General features: G+C 37.9%; 1 protein-coding gene across 6 annotated transcripts in view; it reads right to left on the minus strand.

Annotated features, from left to right (window-relative positions):
- sh3pxd2aa (SH3 and PX domains 2Aa) overlaps positions 1-19796 on the minus strand; it is a 158535-nt gene that overhangs the window by 78853 nt on the left and 59886 nt on the right. For all 6 annotated transcript variants that reach the window (XM_017698994.2, XM_017698996.2, XM_017698992.2 and 3 more), the window contains exons 3-5: positions 17888-17963; positions 14807-14883; positions 10623-10714 (exon numbers count right to left, since the gene is read on the minus strand). In XM_017698994.2, coding sequence (XP_017554483.1) covers positions 10623-10714; positions 14807-14883; positions 17888-17963 — 245 coding nt within the window. The remainder of the gene's footprint in view (positions 1-10622; positions 10715-14806; positions 14884-17887; positions 17964-19796) is intronic.

Here is a 19796-nt window from a genome sequence, read left to right on the forward strand (position 1 = left end):
GGACGTTTTCACTCTTTATAGATAGATAAACATTTTTGACTATTTCCATCCAAATATTTTTGGTTGAAGATTGATCTGATTGATGTCGATGTAAAACACTGATACACCACAATTAACATCTTTGGTGAAAACCTGAAACTAAAATCCAAGTTCAGAGATTTACATTTTTTACTAAATAAGTTTCATTCATTTTATTTGCCATTATTTACTGTCAGTGAATGAATCCTATTGCGAAAACCTACAAGGTAATGAAAAAAAATGTCTATTTTTTTATGGGACATTATTTTGCCTGCAAGACTGAAAACAAGGTTTGACAAACAGTTGTAGGTCTTTCAAAAATGACAATTGTAATGGAATTTGATGTTTCATTCATTTGGCAAAAACACGAAAGTGCTGTTTAAAGTCTACAGTTATTCTTGCCATATTGCTATCCATTTGATTTTTAGCACATCAGTATTCAAGGCTTCAATCTTGAAATGAGAGATTTGGAGACCTCTCTGGTGGAACTGTGGAACTGCATGCCACATATGGAAGAACATTTTGTAGCATCAGTTGTGTTTCAGGCTCTGACTATTCAAAGAAATAATTGGTGAAGAAACTTACAGCAGCACACCAAATTTACAGTGTTACATTCCTTTTGTCTCAGTAATGTCTTTGTAATTTTAATATTTTTTACATAGATCCGTTTGAACAATCATTACACAAGAGTGTAATTCAAAAGTTTAGAATCCACGGAGTTCATCAGAGTTTTCTTGCTTGTTGCAGCAAGTTACAAATATTTCATGTAACATAACATGCCATTCTTTTGTTATCTGCAGGCAATAACAGCTGATTATAAGCCAACTCTACTTCTAACTTCATGAGGTTTACGTTCCATCTTTTAGTGTTTCAACCAAGCTAGAATCTGACCTTTCTTTCTTTTCCCACAAAATAAAAAGCAGCAATATCTGAGAAGAAAATAAAAAAAAAGATTCAGGAAAAGATTCCCAAGACATCTGGGGAAACACACTGAGTCTGTCTGTGAATTCTGGATATGCGGAGTGCAGGAAAAGTAAGGCAAGTCATTTAGAATAGTAGAGGGAGCAAGAGATTGAGAGAGAGAGATTTGAGATCCAGACAGTAGAAACATTAATCTCTGGGAAAACCCCCTTAGGACAGCTAAAGGACTAGACTCCAATACACAGAGGGCCGCTGTCCGCTGTAATTCCAGTCAAACTGGACAACTGTCACTTCCTGCTGCTTTCAAACCAGCAAACCAGTGACTTGTATTAATGGCAAACCTTATTAAAGATGTTTCCACACTGATCTCAGCACAGCTGCAATAAATATGACACACAGTAGAACAACCTCTACTAACAGATCACCACAGGACAGATCTGTGCCTAAAAAAAGCTAAAAGTGACCTCTACTGGTCCAGCACCGTACTGCAGATAAAGCATTAGCAGAAGAGAGAAAGGAAAAGTCTTGAGTTGGCATGCATAGGCTGATAAAGCACTCAATGACAGCAGTAGGTTCCAAAGTAAAAATCATGTGAACCAAATAATGAAGCTGACAGCTCAGAGTCTAAACACAAATAGGATCTTTCATATCTGGGCGGGGGCTTAAGCCAAAAGTCCAATAGGAGTAGATAGGAGTAGGTGCTATAGAACAGCGTTTGGTTCCTTTAGTTCCTTTTTAGATTAAAAAAAAACATTGATGTAGTTGATAAACACTGTTAAAATTTCAAAACATACACGCCGATCCCCAGTATACACAGTCCATACATGGAAATTAAGTTTCAATAACAGACCATTTTTAATTTATTGCTTTTGTGATGTCACAAAGTCCAACACGTTTACCTGCAGTACATGAAACCTTTCCTGTTACACTGTTAGACATTGTCAGTAATAAAGGTTCTGTGCAGGTACATCTTTCGTTTATCATGGTACGAACAACGTAAATGTATCTCAAAGGTATAACAGTGGTTTTAAGGTCCAATTGTGAACCTCACCTATGTTTTAGGTGAAAAGTACGTATTTGTACCTTTTCATAACCGAATGTTTTAAAACAGAACTCTAAAATACAAAAGGCTGGAGGCGAGACGGGGTGTGTGGAGTCAATACATCTTAGAAATTATCATTTTGATGAGATGTACTCTTAAGGGTCCCAGTAACAAGAGGGGATCTGTCCCAGTGACAGTTTCATAACCTTTTTTCTGAAGGAACCTGAATTGCTTTTTTGAATTGCAAACTACACAATGGTTGTAACTGAATCTCTAGGAAATACAAGAAAAATGTAGAATATGGGCCCTTTAAAGAACCTAAAGGTTTCATCTATAATCAAGCCAAAAACCATATAGGAACCTTAATTTTTAAGAGTGAAAGGGACATGCCTATTGGAAAATCCTCAAGCTTGGCTTAAGTCAGGGGTGTCACACTCATTTTAGGCAAAGGACTGCACTCATACTAGTGGATTTATATTTAATCACAAATATGAGTGCTGTACAGTCCTGTTTAATGTGACTAATTTATCAAGTCATCAGCAGTGCTCACTAAAAAACAAGAAATGCTAACTTAGCTGGCTAAGTAATCTAAACATTGTTCTACAAAGTTATCATTAGACACTTTTATCACTTTAAAGCATCAGCAATTTAGCAAATACAGCAACCCAGATGCAGTTTATTTTCCCTTAGAACTGCTTGTAATAGTTTCAACACTGATCTGTTGAGTGTGGTTCTCCAGGTAGTTTAATCAAAAACTTTTTCAACTTCAAAAATGAAATAAAAACAATCACTACTCTCCAGACGATCAGGATAACATGTATATGAAATGTATGTTTCACAGGAACACTTTTCACATCTCAGCCTATTTGTGATTCATTTACTGCCACTGTCATTACAGGTTTGTTCTGTCCTTGTTAGATGTAGTGTCAGTTATGCTGTGCCAATGATTTTGTGCTGTCGTTTATGCTGTGCCAAACGATCAATTACAGTCAAGATGAGTTTAATTTGGAACATGGATTCAAAACTCATGAGGTGGCCCAGTTAATCGGGCTTCTACCAGCCCACAGGCCCTATGTTTAACATACCTGGTGTAAGTTATGCCGTAAACTATGTGTCTGAATCTGGATAAAATGCTACAATATAATTTCAATTCCACATGATTAAAATGTTACAATCCCCTTTTTGCTTTAGTACCCAAAGTAAATAAAGTGAAAGATGAACGTTATTGTATCACTTGTTCATGTGAAAATGATGTGCACATCTGAATAAAGGTCCATGCAATTCAGTCAGCGCTGGACTTCCTCACAACACACTTAAATGTAATCCGACGTCTGCGATTTTAAAAGTAGTCTGACTGGCTGCTGTTTATTTTCAGCTGATGCTGTTCTGATGCAGTAACATGTGATGCACCACCACTTGAACTAGAGGAAAACAAGCTTATTGTCGGGGGTTGCAGTTCATGCTTTAGCCAGCAGGTGGCATTTCATGTACAAAAACGTCCTCACGTTAGCACATTCTCGTCATTTTTGCTGCTCTCTGGCTGCTGTTTGTTTATTTGCTGTTATTGGTGGTTTCGGTGGGAGATCATGGAGTCGAAGTTCTGTGGGCCGTTTGATCTTTGACTAACAAGCTCTAACGAAGGAAACACACTTGTGTGTGTGTAGAAGTGAAATTAGCCCATCTTGAGTTATTCTGAGTATTCAAAGACCATCTTTGTCTTAAATATCTCTCTCTCTCTCTCTCTCTCTCTCTCTCATACACACACAGACAAACTGCCCTTCTAGCTATCCTGAAATTTCGTTAATAGTGCAGAGGGTTCAGTGAAGGATGTTCTGATTGTAGATCAGGACTTTGTGGAGAATCTGTCCTACATAGAGATGGTACAGTGTCACTTTTCTTTTCCAATACCGATAATTGAAATTGTTGAATGTCAGGATAACTGAAATTTTCACATACCATGTGAATATTTTTATTGCTTTACCTTTATTTGATGGTAAACTAATGTTCAAACTATAGAAATACACAGCTAACATCACATCACGCTATCTGAATGAGTGCTATTTCAGGGCAGATTTGTTACAGGACTGAATCAGATTCATTCTTTTTTTTTTTTCCACTTTGCTATCAAATCCAGCATTTTTTGCTGACTTTAACATCTGATACTGATATCCACTGATACAGACTGGCCATCTCTAACCCTTCAAGTCAAAGTCAGTGCTCAGTCCCGAGCACTGTGTGTGCATGTGTTTCCTCTCGAGAGGAATTCCTCTTTCCTGGTGACAATTCAAGTCTTTATAGGGAAGTCAGTCCACTCAGCAGCCATCTAAGCAATGCTACAAACAGGGTATTCTGGCTCCTACATGCATGCACATATCCCTACCATGAGGCCGGCTTTATCCCCCATATGTCTTTACCAACAAGACGATTGGCTCGTTTTGTTAAAAAGCAGAAATTCCCATAATACAGCTGCCATATTGAGCTTGATGAGCTACTACATTCCTTTATTAAGCAGTGAACGGTCACCTCCTCTTATGTTTTTGTGCCAGTCTTCACTGAGTAAGCAATCCATATCCAAAAACAAACACTAATCCAGGCTGATCCACATCAAAACTACAGTCACAAAAGCTAAAAAAACAGGACTCCCAAGCCTTGATATATTGTTTAAAAAGTTATGCTGTTTGCATTGCCTTTAAAGGAATACACACACACACACACACACACACATTTTATAAACCACATATCCTTCTGGGTTGCGGGAGTGTTGCTTGAGCCTCTGTCAGCAGGCACTGGGGGTATGGCAGAATACACAATGGACAGGTCGCCAGTCCATCAGATGCTTTAAAGGAATAGCTTTGTTAAAATTCAGATGTACACCAGTATCAGTGTAGTTGATCAGCCAAGAAATTTGGCTTCTTTGGCTTTGCACCTGAGCTACGAGGCTAATGTAGCTAACAAGTAATGGAAGTTTTTGCGCATCAAAAAAGAAAACTCAAATAAACTTGCTTCTGATGTTTCTGACATCGTATGTCATTCTGTTATCTGTTATCTGTTTATGCCACGTGACATACTTCTGTCCGGATTTACAGACAACAAAATGTAATACATAAAGAAACCATATATGCAAGTCTATTTGAGATAATTAAACAACTTGCACATGAAGATTAGGCAGTTTGCCCAGTGCAAATTAAGATACTTGCCAGCCTTGTAGCTGATTTGATACATGTGATTTGATACATTGCTGAGCTACTCCTTTAAGGCGATCATTTAAATACCAACTCAAAGCGTAATCGAGACCGTGGCACACATCTCAGTGATTTATTTCCCTACTGTACCCTCACTGAACCGTAATCACTCTATCTGCACGAGCAACATGCGGAACATCCGACCTTGGGAATAACACAGTGTGCGAGGCAGCATCAAAATAACACAGCAGGCCATCCTGACTGGCTCTTAGTCGAAGGGCAAATTACTCAAGGTCCATGGGCATCGACCCATAAACAAAAATGCTCTACTGAAAGAGATTCACAGAGCACATTAGCATATGACTCTGAAAGAAATAAATAAACATACACCAGCTATACGTACATATATATATATGTGTAAGTATATATATGTACATATATGTGTGTGTGTGTGTGTATATATATATATATATATATATACACACACACACACACACACACACACACACACACATCAAAGCATGACTACTTTCAATCACATGCACATCTCTAGTTCAGTTCTATATCTAGTGTTTAAACACTGAACTGTCATTGATCGTGTTTTCTACGGTGACTATGGTGCCATATAAAGTGTGGTGGAAATTAAATTATGTTTACATCAGTTTTAATGGGTGAGATTTGGCTAGGGTGCTAGATCAGCTTAAATCCATAGAAGTCATAGTTATCACTGGCAATTAGCTTAAACACTAACTTTTAAATGGCTTTCAAAGCAATACCTTCAGCCCTTTCAGCAGACTATGGTGGACCCGCTCACAGGTGACATATGAATAGATCAAATAGCAGCAAACTAAAACATCCTAATTTCCAATAAATGGGATGGGATCACTGCATTTGTTTTTATTTACATTTTGCTGTGTCCTAATGTTTTTGAAAATAGGGTTGTAAAAGTAAAAGCAAAGTGGAAAATTCAAGTTCAAGAATCTACAAGCTGTATGAACTAAAACTAGAATGAGAATGAGAGGGTACAATAGTGGGGGAGTTGGAACTACTGACTGCATATATGATATGTATAATATATATACCCACTGGTTGGAACATGCAGCCACTGTTGCTCTCACTGGATGTGATGAAAATCGGAAACTGTGTTCACTTTATGGAAATCATGCGATTTTCATGTGTGAAGCTTATTTTCTCGACAAAATGCTCAACAAATTTAAGCAATAGGACTAATGCAATTATCCATGATAATGTGAATTATGTAATTAATTGTGTAAATGATGTGAATAATTGTGATTACTTTAATATTTGAATTTTATATTAATTCATTCTCACTTGTATTTCATTGAAACAAGCATAGCATTTCTGTTGTCAGCATGGATTCTAAATCTTCAATCAATACCATATTTGTCTGTGCGTGTCAGCCAGCCGATAAATTGTTTGGTCATTACTGACCAGCATCAGCAAAATTCTCAAAGATGAAACTTTGAAATTGTTTGTTTTATATTTTAATATACAAAAATGTCTAACCTGAGAAACAGTCAGTTTCTGAAATAGCATGTTCTCTTTGACTATATATTTGACTACATATAACTAAAATTTGCATGTGTATCAGTGACGTAATTCCCATAGTGGTCAGACTCTGTTATGATTTAAGTTTCATGAAACTTAAACTTTCTTGACGTCAAAATGAACAGAAAAAAAAGGTTAAAAGCCTGTTAAAAACCTTTTAAAAGACAATGTAAATAAAATGTACAACTAACTTGCTATGTAATTCATTTGAATTATATAATAACTATGTAACTACATTAAGCAAAACTACAGTAGTAACGGTGCTGTGCAGTGTAAAAAATTGCAATCATTGTTTTTAATGAAGGTGCATACACCACTGACATCCTGTGCCACCTCTCAGCAACTCGCAGAACTGTTTAATTTTTCAGCACCACAGCAAGCCACACAGAATTTTACTACTACTGCATTAAAGTGGAAAAAAGAATAAGACTACAGAAATTGATGATTGGTGATGTAACTTAAGTTTACGCTGAAAATAAGTCAATCTAAAGTATTTAAATGAACCGACACATGTCAATGCTCTGTTATCTCAGCTAATGTTATTAACCTAATCTTACTTATTACTTGTAATTTCTTAACTTGTATATTTTAGCTGGAAAAGAGCAGCAGATACTACATAGTTATGTAACACTATGCAGTGCTGAGAGCTGAAAGAGTTAGAATGCTGTGGTAAAATCTATTAGACAGCTACAGAGTCTCAACCAGCTGTTTAACACAGCCTATCTGCTGTACCCACATACACATGTACACACACACAATGGTTGGACTGTGGAGGTAATATAATCAGGCTCATACTGTCCATCTGAATCAGTCCTGAATCACACAAACACACACAGACAAAAAAAACACATACTACTCATGTGTGTACAGTGTGCATCTCTGGTTGATTTACTAGGTGCAGGAATATATGGACCATATATGGGATTAACACACATACACATACATGCACACACACACACACACACACACACACACACATGCACATACAGACACATCCATCGACCCCTTACTCAATAAATCTCTTTATAACCATTCACCTCCTATTGACCTCAACAAAGTCAATCCACATTTAAATCACACCCACTCTACAGATTAACACTAACCGCTGTGTTAACATTTGATCTCAGGCTGCGATCAAAAGGACAACAGGCACTTCAAGCACTGATGGATGAAGGGAAGGCTATGACAAATGGTATAACAAAAACAGTCAAAAGTTGACAAAAGCACAGTGTACACAGGACTAAATCTCACATAAAAATTCGATGCTCGACTGTTTAGTTGTTAGGCTGGAGAGGAAGACTGTAAAACTAAGGAAGCAAAGGAAGCATCAGAGGGGTATATTTATATAGCAAAGGGCTTCATAAAAGGTATTTTGGTAATTTTGTGTAATGATTTAACATACATTTTTTAAAAATTGAAGTTTAAAGTGCATTGTGTTTTGTTGCTGTTTTAATCTTAACAGGGGTAAAATCACTGTAACCTGCTGTCTTGAGGGGCTTATTGCGGGAGTCTGTTGATTGATCACTGTCGATTAATCGCTACAACCCTAAACTAAAGTATAATAGCCGGACAGCGTTTGAGTCAGAGAGAAGGTGGGACAGAACGCATGTTGGTTCTGTTTGGTGTTGAACACTCATGTGTGTTTGTGTTTGTTGGGGGGGCCTTCCTACCATGTATTACTGTAGCAAATGATCAATGTATGAGAGAAAGAGAGAGAGCGAAAGAGCGAGAGAGATAGAGGGAACTAAGAATAGAAGTGAGAGGATGTTAGCTAAATAATAGAAAAAGAACAAGATAAGGACTGAGGGGAGAGAAAACGAGAGCAAGTAAGACGGAGCGTTACAGAGCCTACGTGAGGGAATGGATGAGAGAGTGTGAAAAAAGACAGAGGAAGGAGAGAAGTAGGGATGTGGAATGGAGAGCAAGTGAAAACACTGCAACAAAGAGAAGGATCGTGACCCTCTCACTGTTTCCATTCCTACAGAGAAGCAATCAGCGGAGTTCAGGACACACTGACTGACTCTGAGCTGCAGAAGTGAACTGCAGGAGAGATTAAAAATTAAATGAGAGAGAGTGAGAGAGAATAGCTTATCTTCACTGCTCTCTCTTTCTCTCTATCGCCTCAGGTGGATTTTGTCTCAGTATAGTGTATTAACTGAAAGCTGAACGTTTGCAGGCTACAAAGATACAGATAATTACAGCGCAGACTGAGTGGAAGTGCACTTCTCTCTCACTCACACAGAGCAGTGTAAATGTATGCAATGTAAGTAACTTTTCTTTGAGTTAATAATACCATATAATATAATTCTAAATAAAAACTGTAGATTTGCTAATTCTCAATGACACACAGCAGTACAGTGGAGCAAAGTATAAATATAGGCCTGGGCAAAACAGTGGTGGAATCAGATATCAGCGATAAATGGCCTGATGAAGCTTCAAAGGTGATATTTACTGTATTTGGGAAAGAGAACTGATAAAGAACCAGAGAGGACTAATTAGATCATTCAGGTTGGCCATAGTAACAGCCTGAAGCCTTTGAACAGGCGTCATATACTCATTGGCATTTCCTAATACACATTCTCAGTATCACCTTTAAAAACAACAATTTATATCAACTATGTATATGTATGTACACATGCACACACACACATGCACACACACACGCACACATCTCTCAAATCTCTCAAATGACCCCCTCCTATCTATCTAGTGCACTAAGTTCTGGCTTCTACATCAAAATAGTGCACTGTTTGTCCAGTATGAAAGTGTGCACACATAGCTGAATTTCAGAAGGCTACTTGTTAGACAGGTGACGCACTTTACGGGTGCTGGACCGGCTATTCTAATATGTGGTGGACTATGTAGGGAGCAGGGAGCCATTTCAAATTCAGCCAAGGTTCTTGCTTGGGACTGTTTTGAACGAAACAGCTTTAATGGAAATTGCTTGTAGACAGAGTGGCTGCGTTTCACATGCAGTGCGAGGACCCATGTCACGTCATGTCAGTGAGTGTTTTCGCACAGTTTCAGCATATAAATCGCAGGCTTTGGCAGTACACGATGGGCAATTGCACAGTATATGCTTGGCTTAAGAGTGTAATGAATTACAATTGCTGTTTTGTTTATTGCTATCATACGTTTAGTTTTACTTTGTTTTAGTGAGTTATGTTTATTTATTGTACAGAATTATTTTGTTTGCCTGGCGATTTGATAAGATTTTTGGAGCTCATTTGAACACAGGCCATTTTATTAGAAACACCTACCATTTTCATTTACAGTACATTTATGGCATTTGGCTGATGCTCTTATCCAGAATGCCTTACAATTTGATCATTTTACACAGGTAGGCCAAGGTGGTTTGAGTCTTGCCCAAGGACCCTTATTGGTATAGTGTAGGGTGTTTGCCCAGGTGGGGATTGAACCCCAGTCTACAGTGTAGAAGGCAGAGGTGTTGACCACTACACTATCCCGACTTTCCGCTTTACTACATGGCCCTACTGTTTTGAGTATTAGCCATCTTCTAGTGACTCTAGCCTGTCAGTTTCTGACTACTTACTTATTACTTCTGGCTGAATATTTTTTGATTAACTGACTGTTCTCAGCACAGCAGTGACACTCAGGTGTTTGAAAACCTGACCCACTTCTGCAACCAGCACAACACACTATCAAGTTACTACTATGCCAGTTTAATCACAGTGCTGAGAATGAGCCACCACCCAAATAATAACTGGTCAGCAGTAAGTGGACCTGTGATGATCTCTTTCCATTGATAGATGGGATAGATGGGAGCTGATCAAATTGAGAGTGCCTGTTCAAGGTAGGTGTACCAAAAAAACATGCAGCTCAGAGTATGTCCATGTATGTGTGCTTGTGCATGAGACAGTGACACTTACTCTACAGGAGGGTTGATGTCATCCGGTTTGGTCTCGAAGAAGCGCAGGACCTCTTCGCTCTGGGAGATCTGGGGAGGAAGTCGCACCAGCGCCTGATAGCCAACCAGGAAATAACACAGGACAATCAGCAGAGGAACAGCACGACTTCCAAACAAAACCATCCCCCACTTTCACTGCTGATGCCCTGAAGGATGATTAAGTTCCTTTAACGTCATTGTCATTTTGTGTCTGACTGAAGGCCTTCTGTTAAATTGTAAAGTCATTGCTAATTTAAAGCAGTAGTGTGGGTGATTTCAACACATTAAGACATTTTCATAATACACAATATGCATCACAATAACTAGCTTGTCTGAAGTTTGCTAACAAGTTGGAGTGGGTAAAACATGCCAGTGAAACAGCAGTGTCAAATAATAATAATAAAAAAGAAAAAACTACTAGTGTTAAAGATAATGCATTAACAATTTGTTAGTTTAGTAAATGAACGTAACTAACACCACCCTGTAGTTCAGCTGCTCACACATACTAAAATACAGCTGTAAATGGTGAGTCCCATTGACGGCTCACTAGAACTAGAACGGTATGGATGTTTTCTCAATGATGGCAAAAATTTGGAATATTATAGTTAATTTCTCTAATTTCTCTAATTTACGGTAATTCAGCAGTTTCACTGGTTCAACTAGGTCTGAGCATTGAGTACAGTATCATAATAATGGTAAAAACCATTAAAGTAAATGTAAATATATGTGTGAAATAATGGTGATAATTTGTTTTTGTAAACTATATATAAAACAGCAGTATTAAAATACAGTATATGTATGGTTTATATACAGGCACATATTCTTTTTTCAGGATCTGGCCATTAAATTGTACAGTACTTTGACAGTGATCATACTACTTTTTTTACAGTGTTTTTTTGTTGATCATCAAAGTACATAGAGTCTTTAGTATCATATACAAGCAAAGCCCACTGCTATCAGTTATTTGGTAGACTATGCTGCACAGGGCTTGTGGGAGAGCTACAAAAATCAACAAGCAGCATCTACAGCTCTCCTCAAAACAAGTTGTAACATATTGCTATAAGAGCAAAAGGACTACAACCATGGAAGAGGTGGAACAAGCAGCCACTGTTTGTTGGTGGATGTTGGTGATGATAGCTGGAAACTGCACGTTATGTTAAGCCAATGTTAAACCATGTGACTTACATATGATGTTCAGGTCCATTTAAATACTGAGTTCATGTGATTAAAATAATGTTTCTGAAATATTGAAAGTAGTAAAAACATTCTGATAAAGCTAATAATAGTCTGTTTTGAATAAAAAACAAACTTTCTTTAGCATCAAATCTGAGAAATTAATGTGTAATCTGTAGAAAAAAATGTGATTAATCGCAAGCAATTGCTTAAATTGTTGAAAAACTATATAATAAGCATAATGACATTTTTATTCAAGCAAATAAGGCAAAAAAGGAAAAAGCAAGCAACAAAATATTGGTTGTTAGTATGCAATTCACTTCTTTTGACAGTGTGACTGTAGCAGTTATTGTTTACAGACTCTTAGCATCTGATCTAAATCTCCATTTTTAGTTAAGCATGCAACTGTTCAGTGTTCTAGAAACACCTGTTATATACCCTGAAAATACAGAATATTGAGACATAATCTATAGCCCACCCCTAACCAACAGCTAGCAGCCCTACTTGGTGACATTGCTTGGATCTTCAGAGCACATTAAAACAAATATTCTTCATTTGTCCCACAATCATTAGTACTGAAAGATACTGCAGTGGCACAATTATAGCAATAGGTGGAGCTAAACTGATGCTGCATTTTCAAACATGCGAGGGTGAAAAGGACTAATTAAAAGATACACTCCCTGCAGTGTTGAGAATTTGGGTATCAGTGGTACACAGTAATATACAGTTGGTGTGTGTAACAATAACAGAAAAAAGTAAATATACATATACATATATATGTTTTGGCTTAACATCTGCATTCACAGTATATCTTGTTTCCAAAGCTTTGTACAGTTATTAATTTCATAAAGAAGCTCATATGAAATATAACATCTCATTTGTACACTATACCCAGTGGACTGGTAGGATTTGCTTCAGCTGATAATTCATTAGCAAAGCCCAACAGCCAGTGAAGAAGCAGAGCAAGAGAGAGAGAGAAAGAGAATGAGTGAGAGACATGGAGAACTTGTGAAGAGAATCCCTGGAGTAAGAGCATTCTTTGAGAACATCCACCAATTACACAGAGGCCGTTTGTCTAATTAAAGCTTACAGGAAATGGCTGGTAAACATCGCCCTCTCCACCACTTCAAAGCAAATTACTCTCTACAACTGGGCACTAATGTGCTGCTTCCTCATACAACCCAGTGCAAGTCTTAAAGGCTGATAAGACAGCAGTGGTCAGAATGTTCTGTAATTGACAGAAAACCCAAGCCAAGTACACACAGCTCAAAAACACCTCTATATCTGCCTCTGTCAACTGTAAGCATTATTATTGTGAAATAAAGTATCTAGGAGCAACAACACCTCAGCTACGAAGTGGTAGACCTCTCAAACTCACAGAGCAGGCTGGCCTATCTGTGACAAAATCACTCATCATGAATGAATCTAGGTGTGGTAGATGCCAGGTGAATGCCTACCTACCAGAATGTTAGTGCCAATAGTAAAGTGGTGGAGAGGGGCTGTTTTTCAGGGTTTGGGCCCCTTAGTTCCAGAGAAGGGTAGTGTTAATACAACAGCAAACTTCAGACAATTATACAATTACACCTTTGTGGCATCAATTTTAGGGAAGGCCCAATCCTGAGTAGCATGACTGCCCTTGTGCCAGCGAAATCCATAAAGACATGGTTTGACGAGTCTGGTGTGGAGGAACTCCAGTGGTCTGCACAGAGCCATGACCTTAACCCCATTGAACACCTTAAGGATAAGTTGGAACATTAATTCAGAGTCAGGCCTTCTCATCCAACACCAGTGTTTGACCTCACAAACCCTCGTTTGACTGAATGGGCACAAACTCCCATAGACACACTCCAAAATCCTATGGAAAGCCTTTCCAGAAGAGAGGAGTGGGTTATAGTCACAAAGGGGGACGTCAACTCCATACTTATGCCCATTGTTTAGGAAAGAAAGATTGGTCAGACGTACACATACTTTTGGCCATATAGTGTATATAACACAATTTTTGGTATCCACTTGATTGAACCTCAATAACAGCACCTATTTTTTTTAAATGTTTATAAAAGTGGCATAACTAATTTAGAGCAAATACGTAGCATCATATTTTATTACTTAAAATAATGTATGACTTCATAAAAGTCTATAAAGAGAATATACAGATTCTAAAGTGCTGTGAAAATGCCATGGTGCCTGCAGCCATAATGACCCAAACACCCTGTAATACTCATCTCTGTCTCTCTAGCTCCTTCAAGCAGCTGTCCTCTAACTGTGTGTATTTGGTAGCATCTGTGGCGTGTTTATGTGTGTGTAAAACTGGCTCTGTGCCGTCAGGAAAGAAGAGGATAGAGAGGAAAAGAGACAAGAGAGTTGTGAATGAGGGAGGGAGAGAGAGAGAAAGAGTGACAGGGAGAGAGAGAAGTTGAGAAGTACATAACAAAGTAGACAGTTATACTGACAGGTAGCTATTTACTGAGATATAAGACAAAAGATGATCAAAACCTTTGTGATTTGTTAATTGCTTGTATTCTGAAGCTGGAAGACATTGAATGATTGTCTTTTACCAACAACAAAGCATATCTGTATCTTTTCCATTTGTTGACTTGCTCAAGTCTTCTAATAATGTTTAGTAAACAGGACACTAACTTCACTTCTAAAATAAAAAAATAAAAACAAAACATGTTTCTAGAATAAAAAACAGCAATGTCTCCATTTTAATTTCTTTCATTAGGATAGGTTTGTCTTTTTCTTTCAGATTTTTAAGTGGTATTTTTATTTTGTTTTCTGAAAAAGAACATTTAATTTGCTTAAATAGTGGTTGTGTTTGTCTTTCCTATTGTGCTCCAAGAAAACAAGATAAACTCATAATGTGAAAGGCCTTATTATAGGACCCTGTGGAACCTCGCATATGAAAAGCAGCATGTGAGTAGCAATGAACCTGAACATAAAAAGCACACATGCTTATTCATGCGTTTATATGTGTAAACTGAGAGAGAAACTCACTCTGCAATAGTCATCTATAAAGCGCAGTCTCTTCATGGCCACGTCCCGTACATGACTTCGTCGAAACAGGATTTTACCTTGATTAAGACAGTTAATAAAACAAATTAGCAGAAAACAAAGCAAACACCATCAAATGCAACCAAATCCAAACATGACACTAATATTCCACACATGCAAATCAATATATATGACCTGAGCTGACATTAGGAAGCTTAATTTTGTTTGCAAACTAACAAAAATTTGTTAGCAAAATGGAAAGGATTGCAGTAACAGTGAGAAAAGTTATGCTTTATACACTGAGAAAAGACATCCACAAAGTCTTAAGAATCAAATTGCAATGCTTGGCTACAAAATTAAATGTATGCTGTTGACCTTCTACTATCACACTCGGCTGGGGCAATAAGTGCTACCACAACATGGAACATAATAAAATTTGTCAGATCTTAGATGAGCTATTATTAAATTAATATGCATTATTGGTGTAACAGGACAACCATAGAAATATGGGACTGTAAATATGTTTTGCTTGAATAGCAATGAATGTAGAACTCAAAGTCATTTCAATCAAAGTGTATTGTGTTGTACTTTATGACATGGTTTACTGTGCCAATGAGTCATTGATTTTAATACCACAAAACAGCATGGGCCGTTTTATGATATTGTTTATCAATGTGGAGGTCAAAGCTTATTAAACTGGGTATGCAACTGGGCGAGGGGAGAGAGTGAGAGCGAGATCAAGAGAGAGAAAGAGAGAGAGAGAGAGAGACAGAGAGAGAGAGAGAGAGAGAGAGAGAGAGTGAGAGAGCACGCAATGGTGACAATGAAGTGTGTGTATGTGTCTGGCGTATGTGTGGTTCTCCTACATTGATGGATCCATAAACCTTCGAGGTTGTATATTACTTTGAGCAGGGCCATGTGTCCGACTCATCCATCAAAGAGAGAGGTAGAGAACCAGTTCTGACACTTTTGTTCATCAACTGATACCAACATTGTTTGTGCAATGTAAAATGCAATGCTATTTTGGTCTAATAGGATAATTCACTATAAATTCAATATACACTGTGCATGTAAAAGGTTGCTGTACATTGCAGAATTTATAGAGATTCTGAAGGCAAGCTGTGGACTGGAAACCCCTTTATTCCTCGCAAAGCTGGAGTGGGTAATCAGGAGTGTTGGAAGAATTCCCATTTTGGGCTACTTGTCTCCAACAGAATGCACTTGCAAGGTGTAAACATAACCAAGTATATATTTGTAGTAATTTGGGGGGGTAAGCAGAGTCCACTCTTAACAATTGGTATAGCCCTAGTTTGTCGATTATAATTGGATTATTAAGAGCTAACGTAGAGAAAGGCAGCCAAATTGTGTTGTCCAGGAGCAGAGTTATGCACCCCATCTTAAAGCCTGAATTTTGTCGTTACTCTGTCCATTTGTCTAGATAAGTGTGTTGTGCAGTATCATAGAAAATATTAAAAAGTATCTTTTTACAGAGGCTGATACTGGGGCTATACAAAACACCTGACCACAGTGACTGATATCAAACATGGAACCACACTAGCAAATAAAGTAGCTAACAAGCTCAGGCTGGTAGAAAAGTAGGAATTGAAATATGCCTCTGCAAAAACCTGCTGAACTTGGCAGTGAGAAAACGAAAGAACTTCCAGAGCCACTTCACAGGAAGTAGAAACTGTTTACTTTATGTTTACTTAATATGCACTCCTGAAACTCTCTCTCACACACACACATGAAAAGCTACGCTACACAGAAGCGCTACGTTAAGCTCAAACTCTGGGAAGCAGACACAGAGGGGGCGTCGTGTTACTGTCACCGTAGAACACACACTGAGCCGGGACATGCTGAGTGTTTCCAACCCCCTGCCTGGGGCTCCCGTCTGGGTCGAAACTATCGGCACTTTCTGATCTGTTACAACAACTATCTGGTTGGAGCGACTGCAGGGAAAGTTTGTGAAGAAATTACGCAAAGCTGATCACATTAGACATGTTTGGTGGGAAGATTTCTTCTTTAGTATTACAAGGCCAAAATTATATAAAGGGTAGTGCTTGAAATATGTTTCTAAGAAAAACATTGCACACATTAAGCATCTATGCATTTAGGGCCAGCAAATATAGTTAGATATCATGCTATAAAATGTGTGATAAGTGGAATCGTTTCTGTAGTTCTCAAAATATGATGTTCCTAAAAGTGAGAACTTTTCCAAAAAAATGAAAAGTTAAGATGAGGGTGGCAAATAGGAAGTGAGCTTCAGCTTCATGAAATAAACACAAGCCTCAGAGGCTACTTCTCCCCTCAAGACTAAAGCTGCTGCATGTAATTAGCTACTAATTACTAAGTTTACCTCTTTTCGGTTGTGAATTCTGTAGTTTGTAATAAATAAATACATAAATAAACATGTTAAACTTTTAAAAATAAATGTTATGCCAAATACACAATTATGTATTGTATTGTGAAATCTGTGCATTACATTACACCCCTAAAACATAATGATTACAGCAATACAAACTACTGTCACTGGACTTTTTTTACAGGCCAACTTTGCAGTCTGACAAAGTTGGCCTTGAATTATTGTGTGTGAATTAAAATAACTATTCTAGTAGTAATCATATCTTGTGCTGTATGTAAAATGGACGTGTTCACAGGAAGACTGTGGTGGGGCTTTGGAGGTATAGTGTGACCACATTCAGACGGTGACAAGAAGAGAGAGGAGCAGAGTCAGCAAGGCTAGAAAACGAGCATAATATTCTCTCTATCTCTATCTCTCTCTCTCTCTCTCTCTCTCTCTCTCTCTCTCTCTCTCTCTCTCTCTCTCTCTCTCTCTGTCCCCTGCTGCATTATTCATCACTCTTCTCCACTCCTCCCGATGACTGTTCGACCCACTGACAGCATGTGTGTGTGGGGGTGTGTGTGTGTTTGCGTCTACATTAGAAAGGGATGGTCTCGGCCAGCCGCTCAGATGACTTACTGTGGACAGTACTGCTGACAGCATGCATTTATCTGTGTATGTGTGTGAAGAGGAGAGAGGGGTGGAGAGCAGAGATAAAAAGAAAAGGATGACCAAACTCTTACCTGGAAGAAAAGGGATGATGCGCTTTTTGGGGTCTTTCTGCCCTCCCTCGATCGGGAACTTGTCAAGAATCTGCATCTGAAAATATAAAATGACTTTTGAACACTTTGCAACACTGAATCACCTACACATACTGGACACAGTGGTATGCAAATGTCTCAGGCACCTAAGCACGTTTGAGTTGTGTCACGGCGACAGGTGTGTCTAATTTGTACAGGTGCATAAAACTTTTGCATTGTACTGTATATTCAAATGACTTCAAATGCTGAGCATACAATATATCTAAATGTCTTTTGGCGCCATCATGTCCTTTGCTACAAAGTAATTTTGAACCATCTCTATTGGTCCTTCCATCATGACATGTTCACACAAAGTAAAAGGCTGCTGTCATTTTCTGTACTATGAAGAACAAATTTTCAGTTCAAAAAGTTTTTAAGTTCAAAATTTGGGAATCAATTATGTTAATAACTGCTATTTGATAATAACTTGTAGACAGTGTAGACTGAAATGTTACACACAAGACACGCAAATGTAAAGAAGTGGTTTATTCATTTACCCAAACCAATCATTTTAAATTTGTCAAATATTAATGTTGTGATAATAATTTACAAAAGTAAACCCTCAAAAATACCTAAATATTTGGGTCAGTCTCAGTGATCTGGTCTGTCTAAATCCATGAGCAACATAACAGACATAGCCAGTTAGGCACGTTTATATTTTCAGTGCAAGTCAAGGAAAATGTTAGCATTTTGATCACATGGAATTCATCCATTGTAAATAAATGGCTATGCACAGAACATTTTTGGATTTTGTTGTTGGTGTTTGTGTTGCATAGTTCTACAGTATAATGAACATTGTGCTTGTATTTGAAACAATCATGCCAGTTGTGTGGGCTGTGGATTGCAAAGGTTGGGAACCTATAGATTATTAGCATCATATCACACGTATCGTACCTGCAACAAAATTGAAAACATTGAAAACAATGATTCTAAACTTTTGAATGCTAGCGTATACTGTATGCGAATGCCTTCACATACTGAGGAATATCTCGTATAAATCATTGCTGTCAGAACAAAACCTTGTACCTCCAATTTTGATGTATTTCAGCTTTTGACATAATTTGCATATTTCTCTTTTTGTTGTATATAAATGTACTTATTGAAAGAGCAAAGACACTGCCCAAAATTACTTGTAAAAAATTCTGGCTCCACTGATTTACATTAAAAGTAAATCAGGTTTTTTCCGTCCGCTATAAAATTTTTATTTTGAAGATACATGGTTTCGTTCCGAGAACAACTATATAATAATGCTTTTACTTAATCAGTTGCTCCAATAACTCACTATCATAAGAACTAAATTGGCTTATCACTTTACAGCAACTTTAAAACTTCAACAACAACAACTAATAGCGCTATACAGACTATTGTGGCAAATCCAAAATATCACAGTACTGATATCACATCACAGTTTGAAATGAAGGGCCTGAAAGAAAACCATGAAGAGCTGGAAGTGCTTCCTCCTCTGACTCCAAAGCGGCACTTACCACAAAATTTAACTTGTTTTTTTTTTTCTTCTCAATTTAACGATGACACGCAGGTCGTGACCTCTCTGTTGCAATGCCTAATTAGTCACTGTTTGGGTTCCTCCAAACACCAACTCATTAATCACACCCCTCCCAGCACACACAACACCTATTCCCAACGCTAATGAGTGTGTGAGCATGTGTGCATGTGTGTGCGTGTGTGTTTGCAAAGCTCCTTTGTGAAGTAATCCTCAATCGTTGCTTAATAGAACAATGTGCTATTGAGCAAAATCCTCTGACACTTAAGATCCCATTTGGGGCCTATTATATTCATCCTCCTCTGCATAATAGTCTGTTTTGAGACATTACAGCTGAGTTTCAGACAAGAT

Source organism: Pygocentrus nattereri, chromosome 12 (genome assembly GCF_015220715.1).
Source record: "Pygocentrus nattereri isolate fPygNat1 chromosome 12, fPygNat1.pri, whole genome shotgun sequence".
NCBI lineage: Eukaryota > Metazoa > Chordata > Actinopteri > Characiformes > Serrasalmidae > Pygocentrus > Pygocentrus nattereri.